The sequence below is a fragment of the Periplaneta americana genome, chromosome 8, assembly GCF_040183065.1.
Source record: "Periplaneta americana isolate PAMFEO1 chromosome 8, P.americana_PAMFEO1_priV1, whole genome shotgun sequence".
Taxonomy (NCBI): Eukaryota; Metazoa; Arthropoda; class Insecta; order Blattodea; family Blattidae; genus Periplaneta; species Periplaneta americana.
Window position 1 is genome coordinate 85440285 of NC_091124.1, and position 25612 is coordinate 85465896.

The following is a 25612-nucleotide window of genomic DNA, read 5'->3' on the forward strand; positions in this document are numbered from 1 at the left end:
GTAATTTTACCAATTCCAGATTAATTCGAAATTGCTTCCAACTGAAGACTCTTGACTATATAGTCCTAGTTTCTACTCTATCCAATCTGTCTGGAGGTGATTCTAAATTACTTTTAGAGCACCTGAAATAGAGTGGCTGTCATGTATCTGGATAAACTTCTCAGATTTTTCAGGGTCATCAACATCGAAGTTTCAGTGTATACTCAAACTGTTTAATAAAAATAAATAACAGAAATGGCAATAAACTCAACTACAGTATTTAATTAATCGTTGAAAATATTAAAAAATAAGACTGTTTTACAAAAAAAAATACATTACTGCTTTTTTTTAATTGGCTTATTTATGATACTGTATCAACTTCGATGGTTATCTAGCATCTAAGTGAATTGAAGGTGATAATGCCAGCGAAATGAGTCCAGGAGTCAGCACTGAAAGTTACCCAGCAAGAGAAAACCTCGGAAGAAAACCTAACAAAGTAACTTGTCTGAACCAGGATTTGAATCTGGACCCACTCATTTCATAGTCAGACATACTGTTACTCCATTAGTGTTATGTGTAATGAAAGAATGAGTTCACTTTACTGTAAACATACATGCAATTTTCTGTCACTATTCTAATATCAGTTATTTACGTTTTTTCATATCATAACTACGTTAAAAATTACAAATGATATAAAAAATGTAAAAGGCTATCTATATTTAGTTTAAGTTTTACAGTTATTAACAGCATTTTCTTCCGCATCTTAGTAGCAATCGCAAGAGCGCTATTGGCTTCATTTCCAGATGCAGGGATTGAATAACAATTACATCTGGTTAGTTTCTAATGTGCAGACACTTTTAAATAAAATAATAATTTAACGAAAGGAAATAGATCAATTTTAGGTACTATCTTTATTTCAAGTCCAGACAATTAACCATCAAGATCAGTCTTTTTTATTTTCAGAAGTGTATCATCGTAGACAAAAAAAATTAATACCAACTGCCTGCCATATGCTAAGTCCTCTTTGGAAGACTTCGGTTGATTTCGTGAGAACTTAGGTTTACATGTGAATGAATTTCTTATGCAGCGGCAAAGTTCCAATAATTTGTTAATGTTTCAAATAATACTGTTACATTAAACCACAGTATCTTTTTTTGTCGTGTTTATACATCATATATTATAAATAATTTATAACAAAGATATATACAAGGGTTAAATTAGGTGTAACATAATAATCCTCCTATTAATGGTTATAAATACAACAGATTTTTCCTCTTGTGAATCAGGCGTTGTCCAAAGCTGGACTTAGATAAATTCATGCTATAGGAGATTGGCCATTTTTTGTGTCTAAGATTATACATATTAGTAACAAAGTTACTGCTGCAATCTCAAAATGTCTAGACTTCTTGTTAGTCACTAAGACGTAAATTGTTGGTAACAATATTTAAAAGTTGTGGCATCTATAGTCTCGTCACTCTTATTTCTGGCAGCCAATCATGTTGCAGGTCGGCTACTTTTAAACGTGTGTCTCTTGTCATTCGCTGCTGATGACATTATGCACTTCCTAAGGCTCAATAAATACTTAATATAATCGCTCGCCATTTTGGCTCTTTCGTTGGCATTCGCAGAAAGCACACGTGGATGTTATTTGTCGTTCAATTATTTGCTCAATTACAGTGTGTTTGATTTATTATCATAGGAGCTACAACATGATAATGTTTAACGGTCCGTCTGATAGCTCGGCAACGAAAGAACAAAAATGGCAAATGATACTACCTACCTAGACTTTATAGAGCCTTCACTTCCTAAGGCATAAGCAAAGAGGAGAAGTCATGCCGGAAATAACAGCGATGCAACTGTAGAATAAAGTTGCTGTAATGGTAACACTATCTTAAGTTTGGCTGTTCTACCATAAAAAAAAACAAAATCTGTAAACTATTACAAACAGCCTCAGTAAAATTAGCTACTACATAGTTGTTAGCAGTCAAAAAGCACTGACGAATCTATAATGACATGGCAACAGACACAAAGCAAAGAATGATCTTGGTGCACAGAGGAGGAACAGTGAAACTAATCTGAGTAGAAAATATCTTAACACAAAAATGTTTACACTGACTATTACACTTTTACTATGTCACACTACTTTTGACCAATAAAACGGTACGAAAGGATGTCTTTCAACCAATCATGGCTGCTTATCGCACAATTTTATCGCTACCCTAGCATTTGTTTCTTTGTTTGCCAATGTTTCAAACTGCACTGGTCTGGATGTCAAAAAAACAGAAAATTACAAACCACTCCAGTCGATGCACAGGACTTTCAAATATGACTCGCATTGGCATTCAAGAACAAGAATTAATCAAGATCACTGGTCATATATGAAGAGCACCATTCGGAAATCCTGAATAAGTTGAGGATTACACATGTACATCAACGAGATCACTTCTTTTATACACACGTCCAATATAATATCAACTAAACCACTAACCACTAAAACATTCAAATTTGAAAATTATACTTTCAATAATTGTTTCTTTTAAAATTATTCATGTTTATTTTTTATTTCATCATCGTTAATTAAAACGTTTCTTGTTTATTTCATCACCCTAATTAAAATTTTTCTAACACTTGTTTATATTATTTAGGTTATGTTTGTTATAGCTTCTGCTGTATGATATTATGGATAGTCACGTATCAGAGATTGTTTAATACTAAGATTTATTGAAAATCATCTGTCAAGTGACGTTGATTACTGGGATCCGGATGATTGAAGTGTAATGCAAATGAATAATTTCGAGGGAAAAATTGTTCCGGAGCCGGGTATCGAACCCGGGACCTTTGGTTTAACATACCAATGCTTTACCACTGAGCTACTCGGGAACTCTAACCGACACCGATCCAATTTTTCCCTCGTGGGTGCTCAATTATACACTAATAATTATCTGTGGTGCCACAGCCCTTGAAAGGCTCAGACAGACCAGCCGGCTGTTGGCCTCACGTTCACATTTCGATAATAATTATACTTTACTGTAACAAAAAAACTGAAAGCGTGTTTTATCATGTTTCACCCACTTTACAAGCTTGGAGGTAAAGGTTGTTTACTACAAATAGGGCCTACTTTCATTCTATATCTTATGGTATAGTAAATAGTTTTGCAACGTGTAGAGACTGGGAAAACAATTTAATAAAATCATCCGAATCATACTCGTTCATTTTATAGGCAATCTTGCAGGTCGCATTTAAAAGAACCTAGGAATATTAACATTTTCTTCAGTATATTTGCTAGGATTTCTTGTCATACTACATGACAATTTTGCTTAGGTTATTCTTTTAAGCATTCCTTCTAGGAATTGCTCAAGTGTTTTAAATTTAGCGTACATAAGTTTAGATTAAGTTCCTAGCACGTATTTGACGAAATACTAGGTTTTTCCACTTCAGTTTAACTGATTTATGCAAACGAAATTAAGACAGCTGACGATTCTAATGTCAGTTATCACCACGCCCACTTTGTTTTGGGCACATAAGTTCATTATCAACGGTCGTTCAATTTTCTTCAAACATGGCGGCGCAATGACCACTCTATATCTTTCTCTTTCTAACTCGGACGTAATACTCAGGATTTCATATCATAGATTCACAGCATGTAAAAGAATCCTGTCTGTGAACGAGATTGCACCAGGCAAAATATACAGCCATTTCCCTTCCATGTCAAAATTTGGAAGTGGCACAATGAGCCTACATGATTGATCCAAGTGCACGAGGAATGTTAGTCAATTTTATCATGTCTTACTATTCATTCACTTCATCTTTTTCGTCTTCTAAATGGTATCATTATCATTATTATTATTATTATTATTATTATTATTATTATTACCATCATCATTACTATTGTTGCTGCTGCTGCTGCTGCTCCTGCTGCTAAATTTGTAGACAAAATACTAATCATTGAATGATGATGGTCTTCTTCAGTTATCAGACCGCATTTGTCTGTTATGGTCTCAATCCATCATTGTACTGTTGCTCTGCACTTCTTTGGCCAGAAGAAACATATATGAACATTACTTTTGGCATTCTATTGTTGTTCATTCAGAGAACATTTTCTTTCCAAGACTGCCTATACTGATGTAGGTACATAATCTATTATAGGTTCTACTTCGAGTTCCTTTAAAACATCTTCAGAATTTTTTCTTGTCCAGAAGTGTTAAGCACATAAATCACATTTCTACAATTTGTTACTCTTTCTTTGTTCTACTCTACAGATCATCCACGCATCACTACTTTAGACAAGAGTGGGTCTGATCAGAATTTTGTATAGTTTCATCCTGGTAATATTATTCCTGGCAAATATTAGTTCTTATGAGAACTTATGGCATAAATCATAGCCAGACAACTGAACGCTCTGTGGAGCAGCAGAGAGTGGCTCTTGCTCACGAAATAATACTGCAAAATCTGTGCAGAGGTGTATTATAAATTACAGATATCTATCATGCATGGATATAACAGGAATCATATGCACTCTCTCAGCAATTAATAGGCTTTAAATGGGATTGAAATAACATATTGTACATCTTGATTACACAACTTTTAACACTAATCTCCAACAAGGTAATAAAGCATCTATTATCCAAAACAATTAGGAACTGATAACTGATTTTTTGGATAACCGATCATATACGAAAATAAATTGTACCGGTGGTGTCATGGGAGCAGTATGAAACAAAGAAACACTGATATTAAACACAAAACTGTACATATGTATTTTGTATCACACGTGTTACAAATAAAACAGAGAACTGACTAGCCTAGTTTGACAAGTTCAAAATGACCATTACAGTAGACCTACAGTTTAGGAAAAAAGTCCAATTTTTTTTTTCTTCAGAGCTGAGATTCTTTTTTTTTGCCACCAAATCTCGCAAACAACGCTTGCAGAACTTCTATATGGCGTGCGTGTAAATTTGAATTTGCCGACTAGAACGCTTTTGGTTAACCGATGTTTCGGTTGATCAGTATTCAGATAATCAATGCTCTACTATATATATATTCCGAAGTAAACATATTGGTTTCAAATAATCAAAACATTCGTATTTGAGAAAATAAACTTACACATAGCATTTAATAGCAGTACATTATGTAGTATGAATATTCTGAAAGTAATTCCATCTGTATTCATTTCTGTTTATGAAAAAAAAAATCCTTCATCTGTTCTACAAATTATTGAAGTCTGATACAATAATGAATTAAAAATTATTCGTAAAAATTTCTCATTTTCTAATTGAGCAAGATAGAAATTATTATCCCTTAAATTTTAAAGTAGTAGTAACTAATCTATACTAATAATAAATCTGTAGTCGAAATTTTTCTGGTAATTTTCGATTTTCCAAAAATAATTGGACCTAACATATACAATTAACCACCCTGAAACCGAAAATCGCTTTTTTGAAATTTTTGTCTGTCTGTCTGTTTGTCTGTCTATGTATGTATGTATGTTTGTTACCTTTTCACGCGATAATGGCTGAACTGATTTCGATGAAAATTGGAATATAAATTAAGTTCGTTGTAACTTAGATTTTAGGCTATATGGCATTCAAAATACATTATTTAAAAGAGGGGTTATAAGGGGGCATGAATTAAATAAATCGAAATATCTCGCTTATTATTGATTTTTGTGAAAAATGTTACATAACAAAAGTTTCTTTAAAAATAATTTCCGATAAGTTTTATTCCTTGAAAAATTTTGATAGGACTGATATTTAATGAGATAAATGAGTTTTAAAATTAAAATAACTGCCATCTAAGGACGTGTAATGAATTAGAAAACAAGTGACTTCGTCTATAAGGGGCCTTGGACAGCAACAATCGAAAGCTATGAAAGATAGCCTACAGATAATGTTTCTGTGTTTGTATGAAGTAATATCAGAAGCTAAATTAACCGATTTGTATAATTAATTATTAATTCACCATTGGAAAGTGTAGTTTCTCTAGATGGACATAATGCTATAATGTTATTAGAGTAACTTCTGAGTGAATCGAGGACAGATAAGATTAAAATAGCTTCTTAAGCACAGAAAACTTGATAGGCTATTCTGTACATTCGTTTCCTGTATTTCCTAAAATAATTTTTATGACCAAATGAGTGTCTCTGGATCAAAATGATCGCATTTTAATTATACAAATACAATTTAAATTAAGTAACATAATAAACGATTTATCCTTATATCAAACACGAATGTTCCCTGGATCAAATGTCCTATTTTAATTATGTAATTACTTTATATTTATTTCTAACGGGTGCAGCGGAGCACACGGGTACGGCTAGTTCTGATATAAATTCATGAAGCAACTGAGTGTATACAAAACTTAAGTTTTTTTAACAAGTCCGACCTATCCTAAGAATACGAGACAAATATGCATCCAAATATCTGCTACTTCCTAAATACAGTATATACGAGGCGCATCCAGAAAGTAAGTTTCCCGATTTTTTCCCCTTGAAAGTAAACGTAAATAGCCGTGTCAATTGCGCATGCATAACAGATCTATGACGTATCAGTCATATGCCAGCCGGACAAGTCCCGCCTGGTGCCAGTAGCATGGCAGCAGTGGTCCGAAATGGAAGCTCTTATTCCTTCTCCCGCTGCCGCATTGCGCCAATTGAAATTCATCGGCAGCTCTGTCAGGTCTATGGGCCGAACATCATGAATAAGCAGATGGTGCATCGCTGGTGTAGGCTGTTTTCCGAAGGTCGTCAAAGTGTTCATGATGAAGAGCGCAGTGGGTGACCATCCCTCATCAGTGATCATCGTGTTGAGCTGGTGTGGCAGTGCATCATGGAGAACCGTCGCTTCACGATTACGGAGCAGCCATTTTCCGCAGATATCGCGATCCTTGTTGCATGAGATTGTCACTAAGCACCTTCTGTTCAAAAAAGTGTGTGCCAGGTGGGTGCCGAAAAACCTGATACCCGAACACAAAATGCAACGTTTAGGAGCAGCACTGACATTTCTGCAACAGTATCACGATGACGGCGACGAGTTCCTCAACAGGATTGTGACGGGCGATGAGAGTTGGATTTCGCACTTCACCCCGGAAACCAAGCAGCAGTCAATGCATTGGCGGCATAGTGGATCTCCGGTCAGGACGAAATTCAAACAGATGCTGTCGATACGGAAAGTGATGTGCACGGTGTTCTGGGACAGGAAGGGCATTCTGCTCATTGACTTCCTTCCAAGAGGTGAAACAGTGAACGCCGACCGTTACTGTGAAACACTGCGAAAATTGCGACGTGCCATTCAAAACAAGAGGCGTGGAATGCTTACTGCAGGTGTTGTGCTCCTCCATGACAATGCTCGTCCACATACGGCTCGGCGCACAGCAACTGTTGTGATGGAATTTGGCTGGGAGTTGTTTGATCATCCACCCTACAGTCCTGATCTTGTTCCCAACGATTTTCACGTTTTCTTGCACCTCAAGAAATTCCTGTCCTCCGGTGAGCGTTTTGGCAACGACGAAGAGCTGAAGACGTCTGTCACACGCTGGTTTCATTCACAGGCGACAGAGTTCTACGACAGAGGGATACAAAAGTTGATCCCACGATACGACAAGTGTCTCAATTCTGATGGTGGCTATGTTAAAAATAGCTGAAACATTGCTGTACCTGTTGCCAATAAACATTTTCCTGAAAGTGTGTGTTCTTTTTTTTTTTTAAATAGGGAAACTTACTTTCTGGATGCGCCTCGTACAACAATCTATATACTTTTAAATATCTAAATATTTATAATAAAAACACTAGTGGAAGAAATATTTATTCTCTCATCAGTTATCTTAAATCAATCATTTTAAAAAGTACCGGTAATTAAAATCTACGAAACATTTATTTGCTTGATTTGCGAAATTTTTGCTGTCATTTCAACAGGTTTTTTCAATATATAGAACAATGGATCTGGTCACATTCAATATCAAAGTGCTATCGTACTGCAGTCAAATGTATGAATCCAGCTCTGACCACGTAACAGATCTAACACTGCATTCTCAGCTGCCACTCGCTAGCGTCTATAACGCTCACTGCTCTTATTTGCTCCAGTTGTCCTGTCCTGGTATAAACGAAAGATTTGAACTTGGTGCAACCTACTTTAACAGATGAGACTCTGAAATCTGAGTCATAACAGAATAACTATTCCATCCCTTGTATTGAGCAAGTGTAATACCATTCCACTTATCCAGGAGCAGAAAGGTGGTATCCCCACCACTGAACTTACCTCCCTGCCAGCAACTAGTTGAAGAGATGTATGATGTGCTTTCAAGTCTAACTGATGAAATAGTCAGCTAGTAGTAGTAGTAGTAGTAGTAGTAGTAGTAGTAGTAGTAGTAGTAGTAGTAGTAGTAATAATAATAATAATAATAATAATAATAATAATAATAATAATAATAATAATAATAATAATAAATAAGAAGAAAAATCAACTTGCGTAGTTCAGAAAGTAGGCTGATCTGGAGTTGTTCAAAGGTGTGGGTTCGATTCCCACTCTGGCTAATTATCTGGTTGAGTTTTTTTCCTAAGTTTTCCCGACTATAAGGCAAATGTCAGCTAATCTATGGCGAATTCTCGGCCTAATTTCGCTGAATACCATCTTGCTATCACCAATTTCAATGACACTACATAACTTAGTAGGTAGTTGATAAAGCCGCATTGAATAACCAAAATAAAAATTTAATAATAATAATAAAAATATGTGGCTTCTGAATATAGAACTTCGTAGGCCTACATATCTAAGAAGGTAAGCTGCTTATGATGAAATTGGGATTTCACAATAGTAGCATAATGTGAGGGGCAAGTAACTGCGTCATCAGTGGGTGAAGGATATTCTATTGGACTATTCTGGGGTTTTGATATAACAGTGTGATATAACAGAAACCTATCTACTCCTGTTTACGCTGCAAGCTTCTAAACTTGAACAGAAATGTTGAAAATAGCTCGAAGTCATGTGTGAGAAACTTGTATTGCAGTAAATAGAAAAGAATGTATGTAGCATATGCAATGTCACATGTTACTGACACCTGATGTTGAAACCCTACAACTGTTAAAAGGGAAGGTGCTAGCCAGGTATTACAGCCGTAATGATTAAGTCTAATGCAATTTAGTGGGGTCTACTGTGAAAAGGAACAGCCGTCGAGACTCCTTTCCCAATACCAACGTCTCACTAGATATATTGTACAAGACAGAGGTGATGATGGGACTTTTCATACAAGGTAAGTCTCTTGGGGAAAAAATGTAATTTTTACATAAATTAAGGTTGAATTTACTTATTATTTAACTATAAACATACCTTAGCATTAACGTCAAAAAGATATAGCTATTTACTTACTTAGTTACGGCTTTTAAGGAACCTGGAGGTTCATTGCCGGCATCACATAAGCCTGCCATAGGTCCCTATCCTGGGCGAGATTAATCCAGTTTCTACAATCATATTCCACCTCTCTCAAATCCATTTTAATATTATCTTCCCTTATTCTAAGTTAAATGTTTTAGTGTAATACAGACCTATTAAATTGTAAACAATTATTTTGCATCAATTCGCAAGAAATGTTATTTCCTTTTTGGTATTGATTGTGTTGTAAATACATAATGAATTTCTCCCCATTTTACCGTAAATTATTAAAATATGTTTTAACAAAAGAGCTTGAAAGTGTTCTGGGCGAATAAGCTGCAAACCATTATTATCTCCATTTAGTTCATTGTATTGATAGTAGGCTAATCATGAATGAAAGAAGTGCTCCCTTAGATATAAGTATCTTGGTAGCATATGAATTGACTTTGATTGTTTCGTATAGTACAATCTATTAAACATTTATTTGCGATATCTATAAGTTCAGTCATGATTTACCGGATGTGTAACTTCATCTCGGAAAGAGAATCAAGATTCGATTCCTGGTAGCCTACATATTAAGACACGGTAATTCATTGAGAAGAATGGCTTGTGAATATGATTCATTATTTTTTTTATTGTATTCTAACTGCTGAAAATGTATTTTATGTTTATTCTTGCTTATACAGTGACATCAAAAACTTTTTCCTTACATTTCTATTGTACCTTGTTTTTTTTTTTTACTATACCATGCAGACTTTGCTATGGGGAGAGGATGGTATTTTTTTTTTTAACTTTTTTCCTATTTGGTTTAAAATATTAATTTGTTGTACCTGTAGAGAGCTCATGGCTGTAGCAATTCAACCAAATATAAATATTTTGAAAAAAAAATTTTTGGAGGCCCAGATTTGAAAAAATAATGTACCCAATGCAGGATTTTACTAAAACCGATATATCTAAGTCATTTTTAAAGATAGATTCAAACAATTTTTTGCAATGTACTTGCAAAATCATGTTCTACAAACTGTCTTAACAGAATTTTGATATTAGTCCCTACACTTGTAAACTAGCAAAAAAAAAAAATGAAGTTACCGAAAACAACAAAATCCATAGCGCAGGACGTTTAAAAATGGCGTCCGAACATCCAATAAGGGGACAAATACCCACAAAATGTTATATAATGCATTCCACACATATCAAAGGGTATTTTAAAGAAAAAAAAAAAATTTTTTTTTAATTTACTCATTTTTCGCCAAAAAATACCTCTCCTTAGTTGCCATGGTAATATTTTACACTGCATAGGTACAATCAGGACATAGTTAAAAATGCAAGAAAACAAAAGTTTCTGATGTCACTTTATAATATCATTTCTACATTACCAGTACTTGGTAATTACGGTAGTCTACATTAAAAATGCACGGAAACAAAAGTTTTTGATGTCACTTTATAATACCATTTCTATATTACCAGCGTTAAAATGCAATAGGATGGGGTGACGTTAAATGACAAGAAGATTTGATTTGATAAAAAAATATTTAAATGTTATCTCATATTCCTGATACTTTCTCAATTTCTCTCTCTCTCTTTTTTAATTTTTTAACCAAGTTTCATGTACATATGCCCTCAATTACCATACTCGCCTAATAGCATAGTTCACTGGTTAACACTTCCTGGGACGATAGAAACTCCATAGTATGTAAGCAAAGTGTAGGCTTTCGTGGCATATGCTTATGTCAATAAACGGACCTTATTCCCAGTCTACGAGTATATGAAAATTCAACTTTGCTAGTCATCATCCTCTCATATCATTCTATCAGTTGGGAAATGGGTTAACAAATTCCACCAACATCTCTGTGACGATACCAAATTGGCAAGATGAAAGAAAATCTTAGTTGGCTATATTTTGAAGCACTTGAAACCAGCCAAATTTTATACACGTGCATCCCTTACCACTCCCACATCAGAAATCTATACCATACACTATAAATTTATAGAATATTTTTACTTTACAGTTGGTGCTGCCCATTTGACTGCATTCATCATTGCTTACTACTGTAACGCACCTTGTTCCGGACTTCATCAAGACAATATTTGTGGAAATTCAAATGGACGTCGATTATATTTGGAACTGGGAGAACGTGGAGCATTGACTGCCATAAATGTAACTTCAACATTTGCTCCACATCTCCAGCAGACAAATTCTGGAGGTAAAATTTAATAGAATCATCTTCATTGTCAAATGGTGGCTAACAACATATCCAGAGCTGGAAATTTTTATTTTTTTAACTCCAGATTCGAGTGTGTTAATAATAAAGAAAATGTTATATGCAGGATATAACTGAACTCTAACCAAAAACTTCAAGGAAGGATCTGGATGAAACATTTTAATGTTTTGAGAGGGAACTCATAAGCAGAAAAGCCTCCTTACCAAGGTATCTGGAAAAACATGATGTTTCATATTAAAGGTCAATACACGGCCGCCCATAGAAGGGGGGCACGACGCCACTCAAGTGGAGGTGCTCAGGCACCAAGAGGGCCTGCCCAATTTTAGATATTATTTGTTGTTGTTCTTTTCTAATGCCAGGCGTTTGACAATAAAGTCATTTGACCTCTTGCAATCCAATACTTTTCAAAGATATTATCATGGCCAGCCACTGAAGCACAGATTTTGAGGTGTTTCGATTCCATCTCTTGGTCTGAGTCGCACAATGGGCAGATAGGGGACTGATATATTCCAATTCTATGCACGTGTTTGGCAAAACAATCATGGCCTGTTGCCAATCTAAATGCAGCTACAGGCGATTTTCGTGGTAAATCGGGAATTAACTGTGGGTTATGATGCAGAGAGTTCCATTTTTTCCCTTGAGATTGTGTTATCAAATTTTGTTTGTTGAAGTCTAAGTATGTAGATTTAATAAATCTTTTCACAGAGTAATATGTAGATTTAGTAACAGGTCTGTAAGTAGCAGTGCTGCCCTTCTTTGCTAAAGCATCCGCATTCTCGTTTCCCAGGATTCCACAATGGGATGGTATCCATTAGAATACAATTCTTTTATTGAGTGATATTAATTGAGAGAGCATTTTAGTTATTTCTGCTGTTTGAGATGAAGGTGTGTGTTTAGAGACTATTGACAGAATAGCTGCTTTGGAGTCTGACAATATAACTGCATTCTTAAATTTATTGATGTGGCATAGAAGATTTCTGAGACTTTCACTGATTGCAATGATTTCTCCATCAAAACTTGTTGTTCCGTACCCAAGAGATCTGTAAAGTGAGAAGAGACAGCACGTAACACCTGCACCAGCACCTTGTTCTCTGGAGATCAAGGATCCGTCAGTGTATAAATGAAGCCAGTTTTGTGGAAGGTAACTAATATTAATTGTCTCTAAAGACAGTTTTAGTATTTAATTATTTTAGAGAAAGGAAAACACAAAATATTCATAAAATTTTTATAGAAAGGAAGAATTTATTATATTAAATCACATATTATTGAAATAGTAATTGTGTTTTCAACAATTTTAAGTAGACTAGATACTACTGAAGGATTATTTCCTTCTTTGTGGGAACAATGTAATAAAATTTCCTAATATGAATTACGTAACAGACTACATAATGCAAACAAAACTTTTTATGCTGTTCACAAATTATTATCTTTTCGTTTTTTAACCAGAAATTTAAAAATCATTTTGTATAAAATACTAATCCAACCTGTACTATTATAAGGATCGGAAACATGGAGCTTAACTAAAAACGAAAAACACAAATTAATGGTTTCTGAAAACAAAGTGTTGAAGAAAATTTTTGGTCCAAGTTTTGATCCACTTGACCAGAAGATTAAATTGGGCAGGACATGTTATACGTATGGATGACTTCAGCAGCGCAAAACGAATATATATGAATACCTTTAACAACACAAGGCCACTGGGAAGACCTCGAAGTAGAAGGAAAGATGAAATTCAGAAGGAATGTATGAAAATAGGAATTACCAACTGGGAGGAACTAACTGACTGGACTGGACTGACTGTACTGAACTGGACTGACCGGCTGGATTGGACTGACTGAACTGGATAGATATATGGATCATATGAGAAAACAAAGAGGCAGAAAATAGGAAAGATTGGAGGAAGCTGGGTTTGCAGTGAAAGACCTGCCCTTGGGCAGAACACTAAATGAAATGAAAGCTATCATCAAAGAATTTAAATTGACATGACATGGGTATATAACTGTAACTCGGCATCTACATTTAGATATATTAATCTTTGCAGATAACTTAGTACTTTTAGCCTCTACAGAAGATGACCTACAATGATCTGTACATAATTTGAAATCAATAGCAGATAGGTATTCAATGAAAATTTCTACAGACAAATCTAAAGTTATGGCTTTTTATGGAAAAGAACAATATCAAGCAAAATTTGTATCGTAATCAAATATTAGAAAGAGTAAATTAATTCAGCTATCTTAGTTATAAAATATCATTTATGGCAAAACCTGATATACGAGACAAAATTCTTAAATTTAATAAATCTATGGGTAACATCAACAGCATTATGAAACCATCATTAGTCCAAAAATGTATATGCCTTCACCTCTATAAAACCTTGGCGAGACCTATTCTGTGTTATGGCAGTGAGGCTTGGATTCTTCGAAGACGTGATGAAAATCGCATTACTGCTAGTGAAATGAAATTCATGCACTGTACAGCAGGTTAAACAAAATGGGACAGGAAAAGAAATTAAGAGGTCTTGAACGAGTTCCAAATGATACCTGTTCTGGATCATTACATCCATATCAAAACAATTGGTTCCAACATGTAAATCGAATGTCGAACAATAGAATACAAAATCAATCCTGAATTATAATTCAACAGGAAAAAGGTTGTTGGACGTCCTCAAAAACGACTGAAAGAAAACTTTGGTAGACCGTAACAGTTCTTCAATGGACTACAACCTGTGAGGATGATGATGATGATGATGATATACAAACAACATGTAATTTTCTGCAATGAATTGATTGATATCTGTAAAATATACCAGTAATTAATTTTATCATATAGATTGGAAATGATATAACTTAACTGTGTGATATAAAAGGGCTGAAAGTCTGCATAATTTGACAATAGTACTTTGCCTGCTCACCTACGAATACACACACGTATTTAGTCTGAACAATGGCTGCATTCAGCCGGGACAGCGCTGGAGTAGCGATTCACTTTTGCTGAGTTACAGCAGCTGTTAGTGGCTGAACGACCAGACTGCAAAATGTCCGCTGTGTTTACAAACAAACACGCCATTGTTCTGTCTACTCCGGCACCATTGGTTGAGGTCTACCCCCTCCACTTTCGCTGGCTAGCAGCAGACTTGCAGCGAAAAAAATTTTGCTGCGAAAAATGGCGGCCGCTATTCCAGCGCTGTCGGCCAGCAAGGCGTTCAGTGCTGTCGCTATCTCAATGCTACCGCAGCGGTCCCGGTTGAACGCAACCAATAACTTACACCCCTTCGGTTACTGCAATCCACCAGACTTTCTAACAGCAGGAAATAACGTTACCTCTTAATATTTTCGCTTACCGTAATTAAAAAAGAAAACCTTCCATTTTTATTGAAAAACTGCAAAGGGACTGGATATAAAAAAGGCTGTTAGTGCCAATATTTTTAAAATTAGTTTTTTTTTTAAAGAGTCTATGTCCCTGGCTCAATCCACTGAGAAAAATGATAAGTCTCACTGTAATTTTATTTAGAGCCTAGCTTCTCCAGTAGATGTGCAAAACATATGATGTTACATTACTAAATGCACATGAAAAGCTCTGTTTTCTGCAGTTTGTCTCTTTGGCACTTACAACCTTTTTTTTATGTCCAGTCTTCAAATCATTTATCAGTTTCTCTATTGATAAGAGTAAAAATCATAATCGTATGGATAATATTTATTGAGCAAAACCGTGTTAAAGTTTAGGAAAAAAAAAATATTTTTTTCTGAGGAAATTACGAGGGTTGTTTGAAAAGTTCATAGCCTGGTATAGAAATTAAATTGGGATTATTCTCAAACAATTTTTATTTCTCAATATAATTCCTCATGAGATTCACACACTTGGTCCACATGTACTGCAATGTGCTATAGCCTTCTTGTACACAGATTCCTCGAGATCTGCAAAAAAAAAAAGCCTTCTGCTGCTGCGATAACCTCTTCATTTGTCGAAAATATCTTTCCAGCCAAGTGAGTTTTGAGCTTTGGTAAAACAAAGAAGTTTAAGGGTGCGAGATCTGGTGAGTAGGGAGGATGCAGCAACAATTCGAACCGTAGTTCGTGTAGTTTGACAACCGTGATTGCAGATGTGTGAGAGGTGCATTATAGTATGAAATAACACTTTCCTCTTGGCCATACCCAGCCTCTTCTCGCGAATTTTTCCTTTCATTTGCTGCAGTGGATTCGAATAATATTCTTTGGTTAATGATATCTCCTTTGCTAGATAGTCAATCATGATTATACCCATAGAATCCTAGAACATGGATGCCATGACTTTTCCAGTCAATTAAACAGCTGTTGCTTTCTTTTGAGGCAGAGAATCATTGTGCTTCTATTTCAACTGCTGTTTTATCTCTGGTATGTAGTAAGTTAGTGGATCCAGATTTCACCAGTGGTCACAAATTGTCTAAAAAAATTGAGCATATTTTTCTCGAATCGAGCCAGACAATCTTTCGAAATTTGACATTGGATGTGCTTTTTTTCTATTATTAACAACTGCAGAACCCACCTTGTGAAGACTTGGACATGCCCAGGATATTACGATGTGGCGCACACGTTCAGTTGAGATACGCATAATCTCGCTAATTTCGCGTACTTTCAGTCATTTGTCATTCAACACGCTGTTGTGGATTTTTTCTACGATTTCATCAATAAGTCTTATTGTTACTGGATGTCCATTGCGGAGGGTCATCTTCCACACACTCTCGACCATGTTTAAATACTGCTACCCATTTTTTCTCGGTCGAATATGCTGAAGCAAATTCTCCCTCTGTAGCACTCATGTCTGTTTTAATTTCTGTTGGACTCATTCCCTTTTTTAATAAAATATTTTCTGTTGGACTCATTCCCTTTTTAATAAAATATTTAATGATAGCACAAAGCTCGATATTTTCCATTTTTGCCAATCTGTTCAGCGCACCAACTTCAAAAATGAACTGCACAAAACGTTGTTGTTGTTGTTGTTGTTGTTGTTTTCTAATGCCAGGCGTTTGACAATAAAGTCATTTGACCTCTTGCACTCCAATATTTTTCAAAGATATTATCATGGCCAGCCACTGAAGCACAGATTTTGAGGTGTTCCGAATCCATTTCTTGGTTTGAGTTACACAATGGGCAGTTAGAGGACTGATATATTCCAATTCTATGTAGGTGTTTGGCCAAACAATCATGGCCTGTTGCCAATCTAAATGCAGCTACAGACGATTTTCGTGGTAAATCGGGAATTAACTGTGGATTATGATGCAGAGAGTTCCATTTTTTCTCTTGGGATTGTTATCAAATTTTGTTTGTTGTAGTCTAAGTACAGTATGTAGATTTAATAAATCTTTTCACAGAGTAATATGTAGATTTAGTACCAGGTCTGTAAGTAGCAGTGCTGCCCTTCTTTGCTAAAGCATCCGCATTCTCGTTTCCCAGGATTCCACAATGGGATGGTATCCATTGGAATACAATTCTTTTATTGACTGATATTAATTGAGAGAGCATTTTAGTTATTTCTGCTGTTTGAGATGAAGGTGTGTGTTTAGAGACTATTGATAGAATAGCTGCTTTGGAGTCTGACCATATAACTGCATTCCTAAATTTATTGATGTGGCATAGAAGATTCCTGAGACTTTCACTTATTGCAATGATTTCACCATCAAAACTTGTTGTTCCATATCCAAGAGATCTATAAAGTGAGAAGAGACAGCACATAACACCTGCACCGGCACCTTGTTCTCTGGAGATCAAGGATCCATCGGTGTATAAATGAAGCCAGTTTTGTGGAGGATACCTAATATTAATTGTCTCTAAAGACAATTGTTTCAGTATTTCAGTGTTTACTTCTGATTTCAGTATTTCTTCTATTAAATTTTCTATATTTAATAGAGTTAAAGGGTTTGGTTTAATTTGTAAGTTTTCTTTGAAATTCGGGATATTGATTTTCTGTTTTAATTCTTGAACAATGGATATGAAACTTTTTTGAGTTTTCAATCTACAGAGAGGACTGTATGAAAGCCAATTGTTTCCTGGTAATCTGATAAGTTTTTCATATTGAATCAGTGCTTTTTCTTCTATTGTCACTTTGATGCTGTTAATATTAGTGAGGAATCTCATAGAATCTGTTGGAGTTGTTTTGATTCCACCAGTAATGAGTCTGAGAGCTTGGTTTTGAACATATTCTATGTCGTTTATGAAAGGTGAAGTAATTAAAATTTCTCCGCAGTATGTCAGCACTGGCTATATAAACATTTTGTATGTAGTGTTCAAAGTATTCCTAGAGCATCCCCATTTCTAGTCCCCCTGCTAGTCTTTTTAGAAGGGAGAATCTTTTACGAGCTTTTTCAGAAATGTATTTCAAATGGTTGCTCCATGTTAACTTACTATCGAAAATAACTCCAAGATATTTGGATTCATAAGTCCTAGGAAGGTGTTGGCCATTGTATTGGATATTGAATTCTCTTTCTTTTTTACCGAGTGAAAATATTTGGTAGTTACTTTTGCTTAAATTGAGTGTCATCAAATTTGATGTATTCCATTCATGTAGTTGATTTAGAGCTTTAAGATCAGAATTTTGAATTTTGTCTCTATGTCTGTAAGATCCGGAAACGTAGTCAACAGAAAATTATGATTTTTCGTGCTTGAACTAGTAAAAAATGACTGCTAACAATGGTGGCATTGTTGACACGTTTTCAATGCCATCTATGTGTCACACCACGAACTTTTCAAATGAAGGCCATATTCATTTGGGATTAATATGGTATTAGAATTTTTGTTGTACTCTATCCAAGAAATAAGCTGTTAAAATCTGCACAGTAACATTACTTCCACCCTGTACATAACATAAAACCATTTTCCTTTCCCTTTCTCATCTCTGTTTTCGTTTTTTTTTTTATGCATCTTTCAAAATTTGGACCTTTCAACCTATTTCATCCCCACTAGACTTTCACTAATAATATGATTCCCTAGACATGTGATTAGCATGGCATAATGCCACTGTTTAAAATAACTCAGAGTAAATACAAAATAAGGAAGGAACTCAATGAATCTCCGCTTTCTTGCTGGGAATCGAATTGGGGTATGTTAAATTTATAGCCAGAAATTCTATAACTTGAGCTACTCTCCCTTTCATTTAAATAAAAATTTTTCTTTTAGGAAATATGAGCTCACATGAGCAATGTGGCCTAGAACTGGTGACATGTCCAGCATGTATTGTGTCGGTGACATTTCACCATCTGGATCTTCCTCACCACTGTGGAGGAGGGAACATGCTAATGGATAGTCCTTGCCGCTGTGACTATGTTTGGCTATCAGAACCCCCGTATGAAGACCAGTCTGGTGTCCCTTTTTGTGGACTACTGGCATCCATAGGAAATTCTCCACTCAAGTATCGATCTCAAACACGTTCACTAGCTATAAGTCTTCTCTACAGTGAGACACATAAACATGCCTTCACATTGGAGTATACAGCTGAACGTAAGTAGACTTACTTGTAAAATTGAAGTAAATGAAGTGCAGTGATTATAAAATATGGTATACAAGTCGGTGGTCCAATGGTTACAATGTGTGAAGTTATGTTTAGACAGCAGTCCGAAAATTGGTTAGAACGTCACAAGTAACACCAATAAGGCATCACTCAATTAAATTTGTATTGTATATTATTTTAAATTATGTATTTTTTCTTGTGTATTAACGATGCCATGAATACTTGTAATTTTTACAGCTAATAAATAGCTAATCTAATCTTATCTAATTTAATCATCATCATCATCATCATCATCATCACCATCATCATCATCATCATCATCATCATCATCATTGTCATCCCTGCATCACAAATGAAATTTTTCAAACTGGCACTCTTTCAAAAAACATAACTATCAAGAATAATTCCTGAGTCAGGCACTTGGTCAGGCATTAACCATTTAGCAAGCATAATTTTCAAACGACTACATTGTGTATACCACACAGGAATTCGTGAAAAGTATAATTCTTTTCATTGTTTTTCATCAAATGACTACCATTCAGTATCAGTACTGAAATGTTTTTACACATTTCGTGTAACAAATTGTTTGTAAATTATGTTTATATGTACCAAGTGTAATTCTTCTTCTTCTTCTCCTTCTGCTAAGCATCGGGTTCGCCTCTCTCCGTCCATTTCATCCATTTTTCCCGGTCTGTACACATTCTCTTCATCTCTAGCATTGTTTTTCCTTTCTGTTGGCCTATTCTTTCTATTGTACCCTCCCATTTAATCCTTGGCCTTCCTCTTCTCTTTCTTCCTTCCACTCTCATTTCCATCACCTGTTTAACCTTCCTTTCCTCTCCTATATGATATACATGCCCAAACCATTTCAACTGCCTTTCATCAATCACCTCTGTTAATGCTTTTCTCATTTTAACTTCTTCTCTTATCCTGTCATTCCTTATCCTATCTCTTCTGCTCTTTCCTACAGCTCTTCTAAGATATTTCATTTCCACTGCTGTTAATTTACTTCGATGTTTATCTAAGAGTGGTAAGCTTTTGGTACTATATTGCATTAAAGGTTTAATAATTGAATTATATATCTGTATTTTAGTCTTAGTAGTTATTTCTTTTTTCTCAACTATTGTATTATTTGTTTGATAGGATGCTGATGTTGCTTTCTTTACCCTGTTCAGTACTTCTTGATCTACTCTTCCATCACTAGTTATTATTGTTCCCAAATTACTCCTTGAGCTGGTGTGCATATCATTTATGGAGACAGTTTCGTGTGTACAACTAACTGTTCCCTTGTTTATCAAAGTCACCAGTAGTGTAGAAGTAAAGCATCTGACTTGTATGCAGGGAGATTTCCCTATACGAATGTCACCTGAATTCTACTGTCATCCCTTAAAATGCAATGTTGCTTACATCCCGAAAAATAGGGACAAGAGATACAGGCTGTATATATAAAGAGATCAGATAAGGTCTGGACAAGAGCGAAGGGTTTTCACTGTGTGCTGCTGACACACTCACTGTGGGGAACAGACAGTGTAGAGTCACGGTGATATAACCATACAAGTTTCCATAACGATGATATAAGTATGTACGTGTTTGTCCTGACTCGTGTAGAGATTAGTGAATCAGTCTCAAAGTGACTGGCGAGTGATACGGTACATACTATGGTGTATTATACGAGTTTTCTTATATGCATAAGAAAACTCGTATAATACACTTTCACTTATATGCATAACTGTATAATGGCTAATCAAATATTTTCAACTGAACTATGTGTATACATTTATGATTCCTAGTCTGCCAGCAAAGTATGAAGGTGGTTTGAAACAAGATTCCCGGGTGTAAAAATTCCATCGCATACAAAAGTCTATAATCTTCATAATTTGTTTCAGGCAAAGGGCAGTGTTCAGCTTAAAGGAGCAGTTCGCGATAAAATTAAGTTGGCTTTAATCAAACACGTTTTCAATCTAAGTAGAATGTAATTTGCCGCATGTCAATGCGAGGCATAGTTCTTGAGTTACTGACTTCGCACAAATACTTATGACGTCATATCCACTAATCTGGTGTGATTGCGTAGTAGGCCAAGAACATCCCGAGTGCAGTGCTTTGTATTAAATAATCTTCTCACGCCGTAGTACACGTGAACAGAATTTCGGACTTAGTTTGATTGAGTGAAGTCGTATTTTGCTTTTCACTTAATCATAAAATAGCACATACCAACGTTGTGGTTTTATGTAGGGCTATTTTCTTTTATATGAACGATTTTGAACGAATATTTCACGTCTCACATACATTCACTCACTCAGTGAAGACGTTGACTTAGGTTATAATTGATCAAAATATTAAACCTTTTCAGTTTGAACCCTTATCAGACCCAAGTCGTTCTAATCACAGAATGGAACAGAATGCATTGTACACGGGATTTAAAGTGGGATAGAGTTTCGGTAACTTATTAGTAGTAGCCTATTATTACTATTATTATTATTATTATTATTATTATTATTATTATTATTATTATTATTACTATTACAGTATATGCATGTGATAGGTCCTAAGTGAGTTAATAATAACTGACTGTAACATATATGTATTTACTCGTTCTACACCACTGTATGTCAAACGGAACTACAATGCAGTCTTATGAAGCGATCGGGTGGTTATGACGTCAGAGCTTGCAGTAAGACCTTTAATATTTCACAAACTAAAAGGCATAGAGAGAGATGAGACAAACGCCGTTAATCTAAGGATTACTTAGGTAAACATCCTATAATATAATCAAAATTTCGAATTTTATCGCGGACTGCTCCTTTAAGAAAAAAAACAGACAGCGTAGGGTTCTCACAGAAGAAACATTAGATGACATTGGTCATCGATTGGAACAGTCTCCTAGAATATCACTTAGGTGTCTTTCACAACAAGTACGAATTTCTTATAGCTCTGTGCAAAAAGCAACTAAATTATTAAAGTTGCAGCCATATAAAACAACTAAGACACATGCTCTTCAACCGGATGATCTTGCACGTAGGCGCGCATTTTGTGAGTGGATGCTGAATAATATTCATAACATACTAACAGACTCACATTTAACATTTTTCTCAGACGAGGCATGGGCTCCAGCTCTATGATTGTGTGTGTTCACAAAACAATCGTTATTGGAGTGCTGAGAAACCTGATATTGTTCATGACGAAGTACTCTATGCACCCTGGAAGAACTGAAAGGTAATATCTGTCACTAAATTAACAGCAGTAATCTAACAGAACTACAGCAAGTTATAGGACATTTCAGAAAGAGGTGCCAAAAATGTGTGGACAACGAAGGTGGCCAGTTCAGCAACTCCATCAAGTAAGTTATTAAGTAAGATACTTTTTAAAATATTTACGGAAACTTGTATGGTTATATTACCGTGACTCTACACTGTCCGTTCTCAGCCACGAATATGTCAGCAGTGCACAGTGAAAACCCCATCGCTCCTGTCCAGATCTCATCTGATCTCTCTCTCTCTCATATATATGTATGTATATATATATATATATCTTCAGTAGGCAGTTTGGTCTCAGCCAGTGACCCAACCAATTCCTTTTCGTCTTCCTGATCAATTTCAGCATCATTCTTTCTTCCCCCACTCTTTCTAACACAGCTTCATTTCTTATTCTGTCTGTCCACTGCACATGTTTCGGACTTTCGCAATTAAATTATTTTTCTTTCCGGAATGGAATTCCCACTGTCTAAAACGTATGTACACCACATCACAATTTATTTAGCCTCACCTTAATTTATTTATGATCCCCTCAAATATCTCCCTTTAATTATGGCCACCTTGTATAGCCTATATATATTTTCCCCATTGAGTTAGTGAAATGCTTGGGTGAAGACGAGAAGGAAATTCTATCATTATACAACGAAATATGACAACGGTGAATGGCTTTCACTCACTCTTTCTGTAAAGCTTCATTTCTTATTCTGTCTGTCCATTTCACATGCTCCATTCTTCTCCATATCCATATCAAATGCTTCCTGTCGTTTCTCTTCACTTCGTCGTAATATCCATGTTTCTGCGCCATACAGTGCTACACTCCACACAAAGCACTTCACTAATCTCTTCCTTAGTTCTTTTTCCAGAGGTCCGCAGAAGATCCTCCTTTTTCTATTAAAAGCTTCCTTTGCCATTGCTATCCTCCTTTTGACTTCCTGACAGCTGTTCATGTTACTGCTTATAGTATACCCTAAGTATTTGAAGCTGTCCACTTGTTCTACTGCCTCATCTCGAATTCGCACGTTTACTATCTTTATTTTTCTTCTGATAACCATGGCCTTTGTCTTATGTGCATTTATCTTCATCCCATACTGCTCATAGCTGTTATTTAGCGCCAGTAACATATTCCTTAATATCATCTCCTCTTCTGCTAACACCACCATATCAGCAAATCTTATGCACTTTATTCTTCTTCCTCCTACTAAGTTCTAGATTATTTTCTGAAATTAATCAAGGCGTTAGATGAGCTTGTCCTTCTTTCGCCAGTTTTATATGAACGAAGTCATTAATAGATGGCAACTTACTCTTTAGCATAAAATAAATTCTATATGTAACACTTTTTACTCGAGAAACTTCTGTTAATGCTTGAAGGGGTGTTCTGCTACTTATCCTAGAATTTATACGGGTATGATAATATCATTAAATAATAAATAATAATCATCTTAGAATCCCTAGTATTGATAATGTAAACCATACTGCTTCAGGTAACAGACACTACATAAAGGGATCGCCTGGTGATGGTTCAGTTGTGTCTCCCTCCAGCAATGTGAGTCACAGCGGAGTGCTGGCTTCGCCATTCTTTCCTTCCCAATATCCACGGGACTTGGGCATTGAATATGTTGTCACATGTCAGCCTGACTCCACCAATACAAGCAGTTGCCGAGTTCGCATCGTCTTCAGAGACTTCCAACTTGCCTCAGCCTCCATTATGGAAGTAAGCAACTTACCAGTATTGAAATACTAACTTAAAATTCAACTCTCACTGTGTGTATATGCATGCATGCGCGCGCGCAAATAAGGACCACTTGGTGACAAGAGAAAGTTTAACTAGAGATGGGGAAGATCTGATAGCTTCATATTGGGTTGCCAGAAAGCAAGTGGTTTAAAATTACAAGCTTACCATACGTCTTTCGAAAACAACATTATACATGCCTTTATGTATACATACATGGTGCACTTATTATCTGGAGACAGACGTGGCATAAAATCTGTACAGTACTGTAGGCATGGCCTCTCTGACGGTTGGTCTCCACTGCTATTAGTAAGAGAGTTGTTCCTGACAGTAACTGTTAGTGAGAAACAAAGTGAACATGTACAGTACATTCTGAAACAGACAAGTTTTATAGGGCTATATAATACAGGGTACGGCAGAGAAACCTGACGGTTTTTAAATTGAAATAAGAACTACAGGGAATGGTTTATATTCAATATTTTATTTTTGAATTACAGTTTAACTCAAAGTATTTGCATAAATTGCTTTACTTTTTGAAAATTGTATTCCGAAGATGGTGTCCGTCATTGTCAGCACATTCTTGGAGCCTCAATGGGAGACTCCACATCACTCGCTGCAAAACATTTGGAGAAATTGCTGCCACTTCAGTCCTAATGTTCCGCTTCAAATCTTGAATTGTCCTTGGTCGGTCCTGGTACACTCTACTCTTGAGATAACCCCAAAGGAAGTAATCGCAAGCGTTGAGGTCGGGGGATCTTGGAGGCCATTGAACGTCCCCTTGGTGTGAGATCACTCTAGCTCCAAACATCTCTCTCAATTCGCCCATCGACGCTCTTGAAGTGTGAGCAGTTGCTCCATCCTGCTGGAACCACGTGACATCTGCAATACCCCGTTGCCTTAACTCAGGTGCAAGAAATGTCTGCAGCATAGTGATGTAACGCTGTGAAGTTACAGTTACTGCTCTCCCTTCTCTGTCTTCAAAGAAATAGGGACCAATTATCCCAAACGACGCTACCCCACACCACACAACAACCTTTTTGCTGTGTAAAGGTCGTTCATGCATCTCTTGAGGATTGTCCAATGCCCAGAACCGACAGTTGTGAGTATTCACATAGCCACAAACGTGGAAATTTGTCTCATCTGTCATGAGAAGCTGGTTTAGAACCTGGTCATTCACAGTAGTCAGCAGTTCATTACAGCAAACACTGCGAGTTCTCTTATCCCGCTCACTGAGTTCTTGCATCGTAACAATTTTGTATGGATGAAAGTGGAGGTCCATATGCAAAATTCTGCGTACAGAGAGATCAGAAATCCCTAGAGCATTTGCCTGTTTCACTGCCGAACGTCTAGGACTACGAAGAACAGTGTAACGCACTCGTTCAACATTCTCCAGGGTTCGACCAGTACGCTGTTTCCCTGGTAGTTTCTTCTTTGTGGCACAAGCCGTTTCTCGAAAGTTCCTCACCCACAACAAGATGGTATTGCGGCTTGGAACACTGTCATTTTGATGAATGTCAAAATGCTGGCGAAATGCGCGCTGAGTCACAATAACTGAACTGTTGTTTTTAAAAAATGTCTCCACTACAA

General features: G+C 36.0%; 1 protein-coding gene across 2 annotated transcripts in view; it reads left to right on the top strand.

Annotated features, from left to right (window-relative positions):
- The first annotated feature begins 9121 nt into the window (after positions 1–9121).
- Culd (CUB and LDLa domain) overlaps positions 9122–25612 on the top strand; it is a 54478-nt gene continuing 37987 nt past the window's right edge. For both annotated transcript variants that reach the window (XM_069833152.1, XM_069833153.1), the window contains exons 1-4: positions 9122–9222; positions 11351–11545; positions 18715–19035; positions 23778–24007. In XM_069833152.1, the coding sequence (XP_069689253.1) occupies positions 9201–9222; positions 11351–11545; positions 18715–19035; positions 23778–24007 (768 nt within the window). In that variant the 5' untranslated portion in view covers positions 9122–9200. The remainder of the gene's footprint in view (positions 9223–11350; positions 11546–18714; positions 19036–23777; positions 24008–25612) is intronic.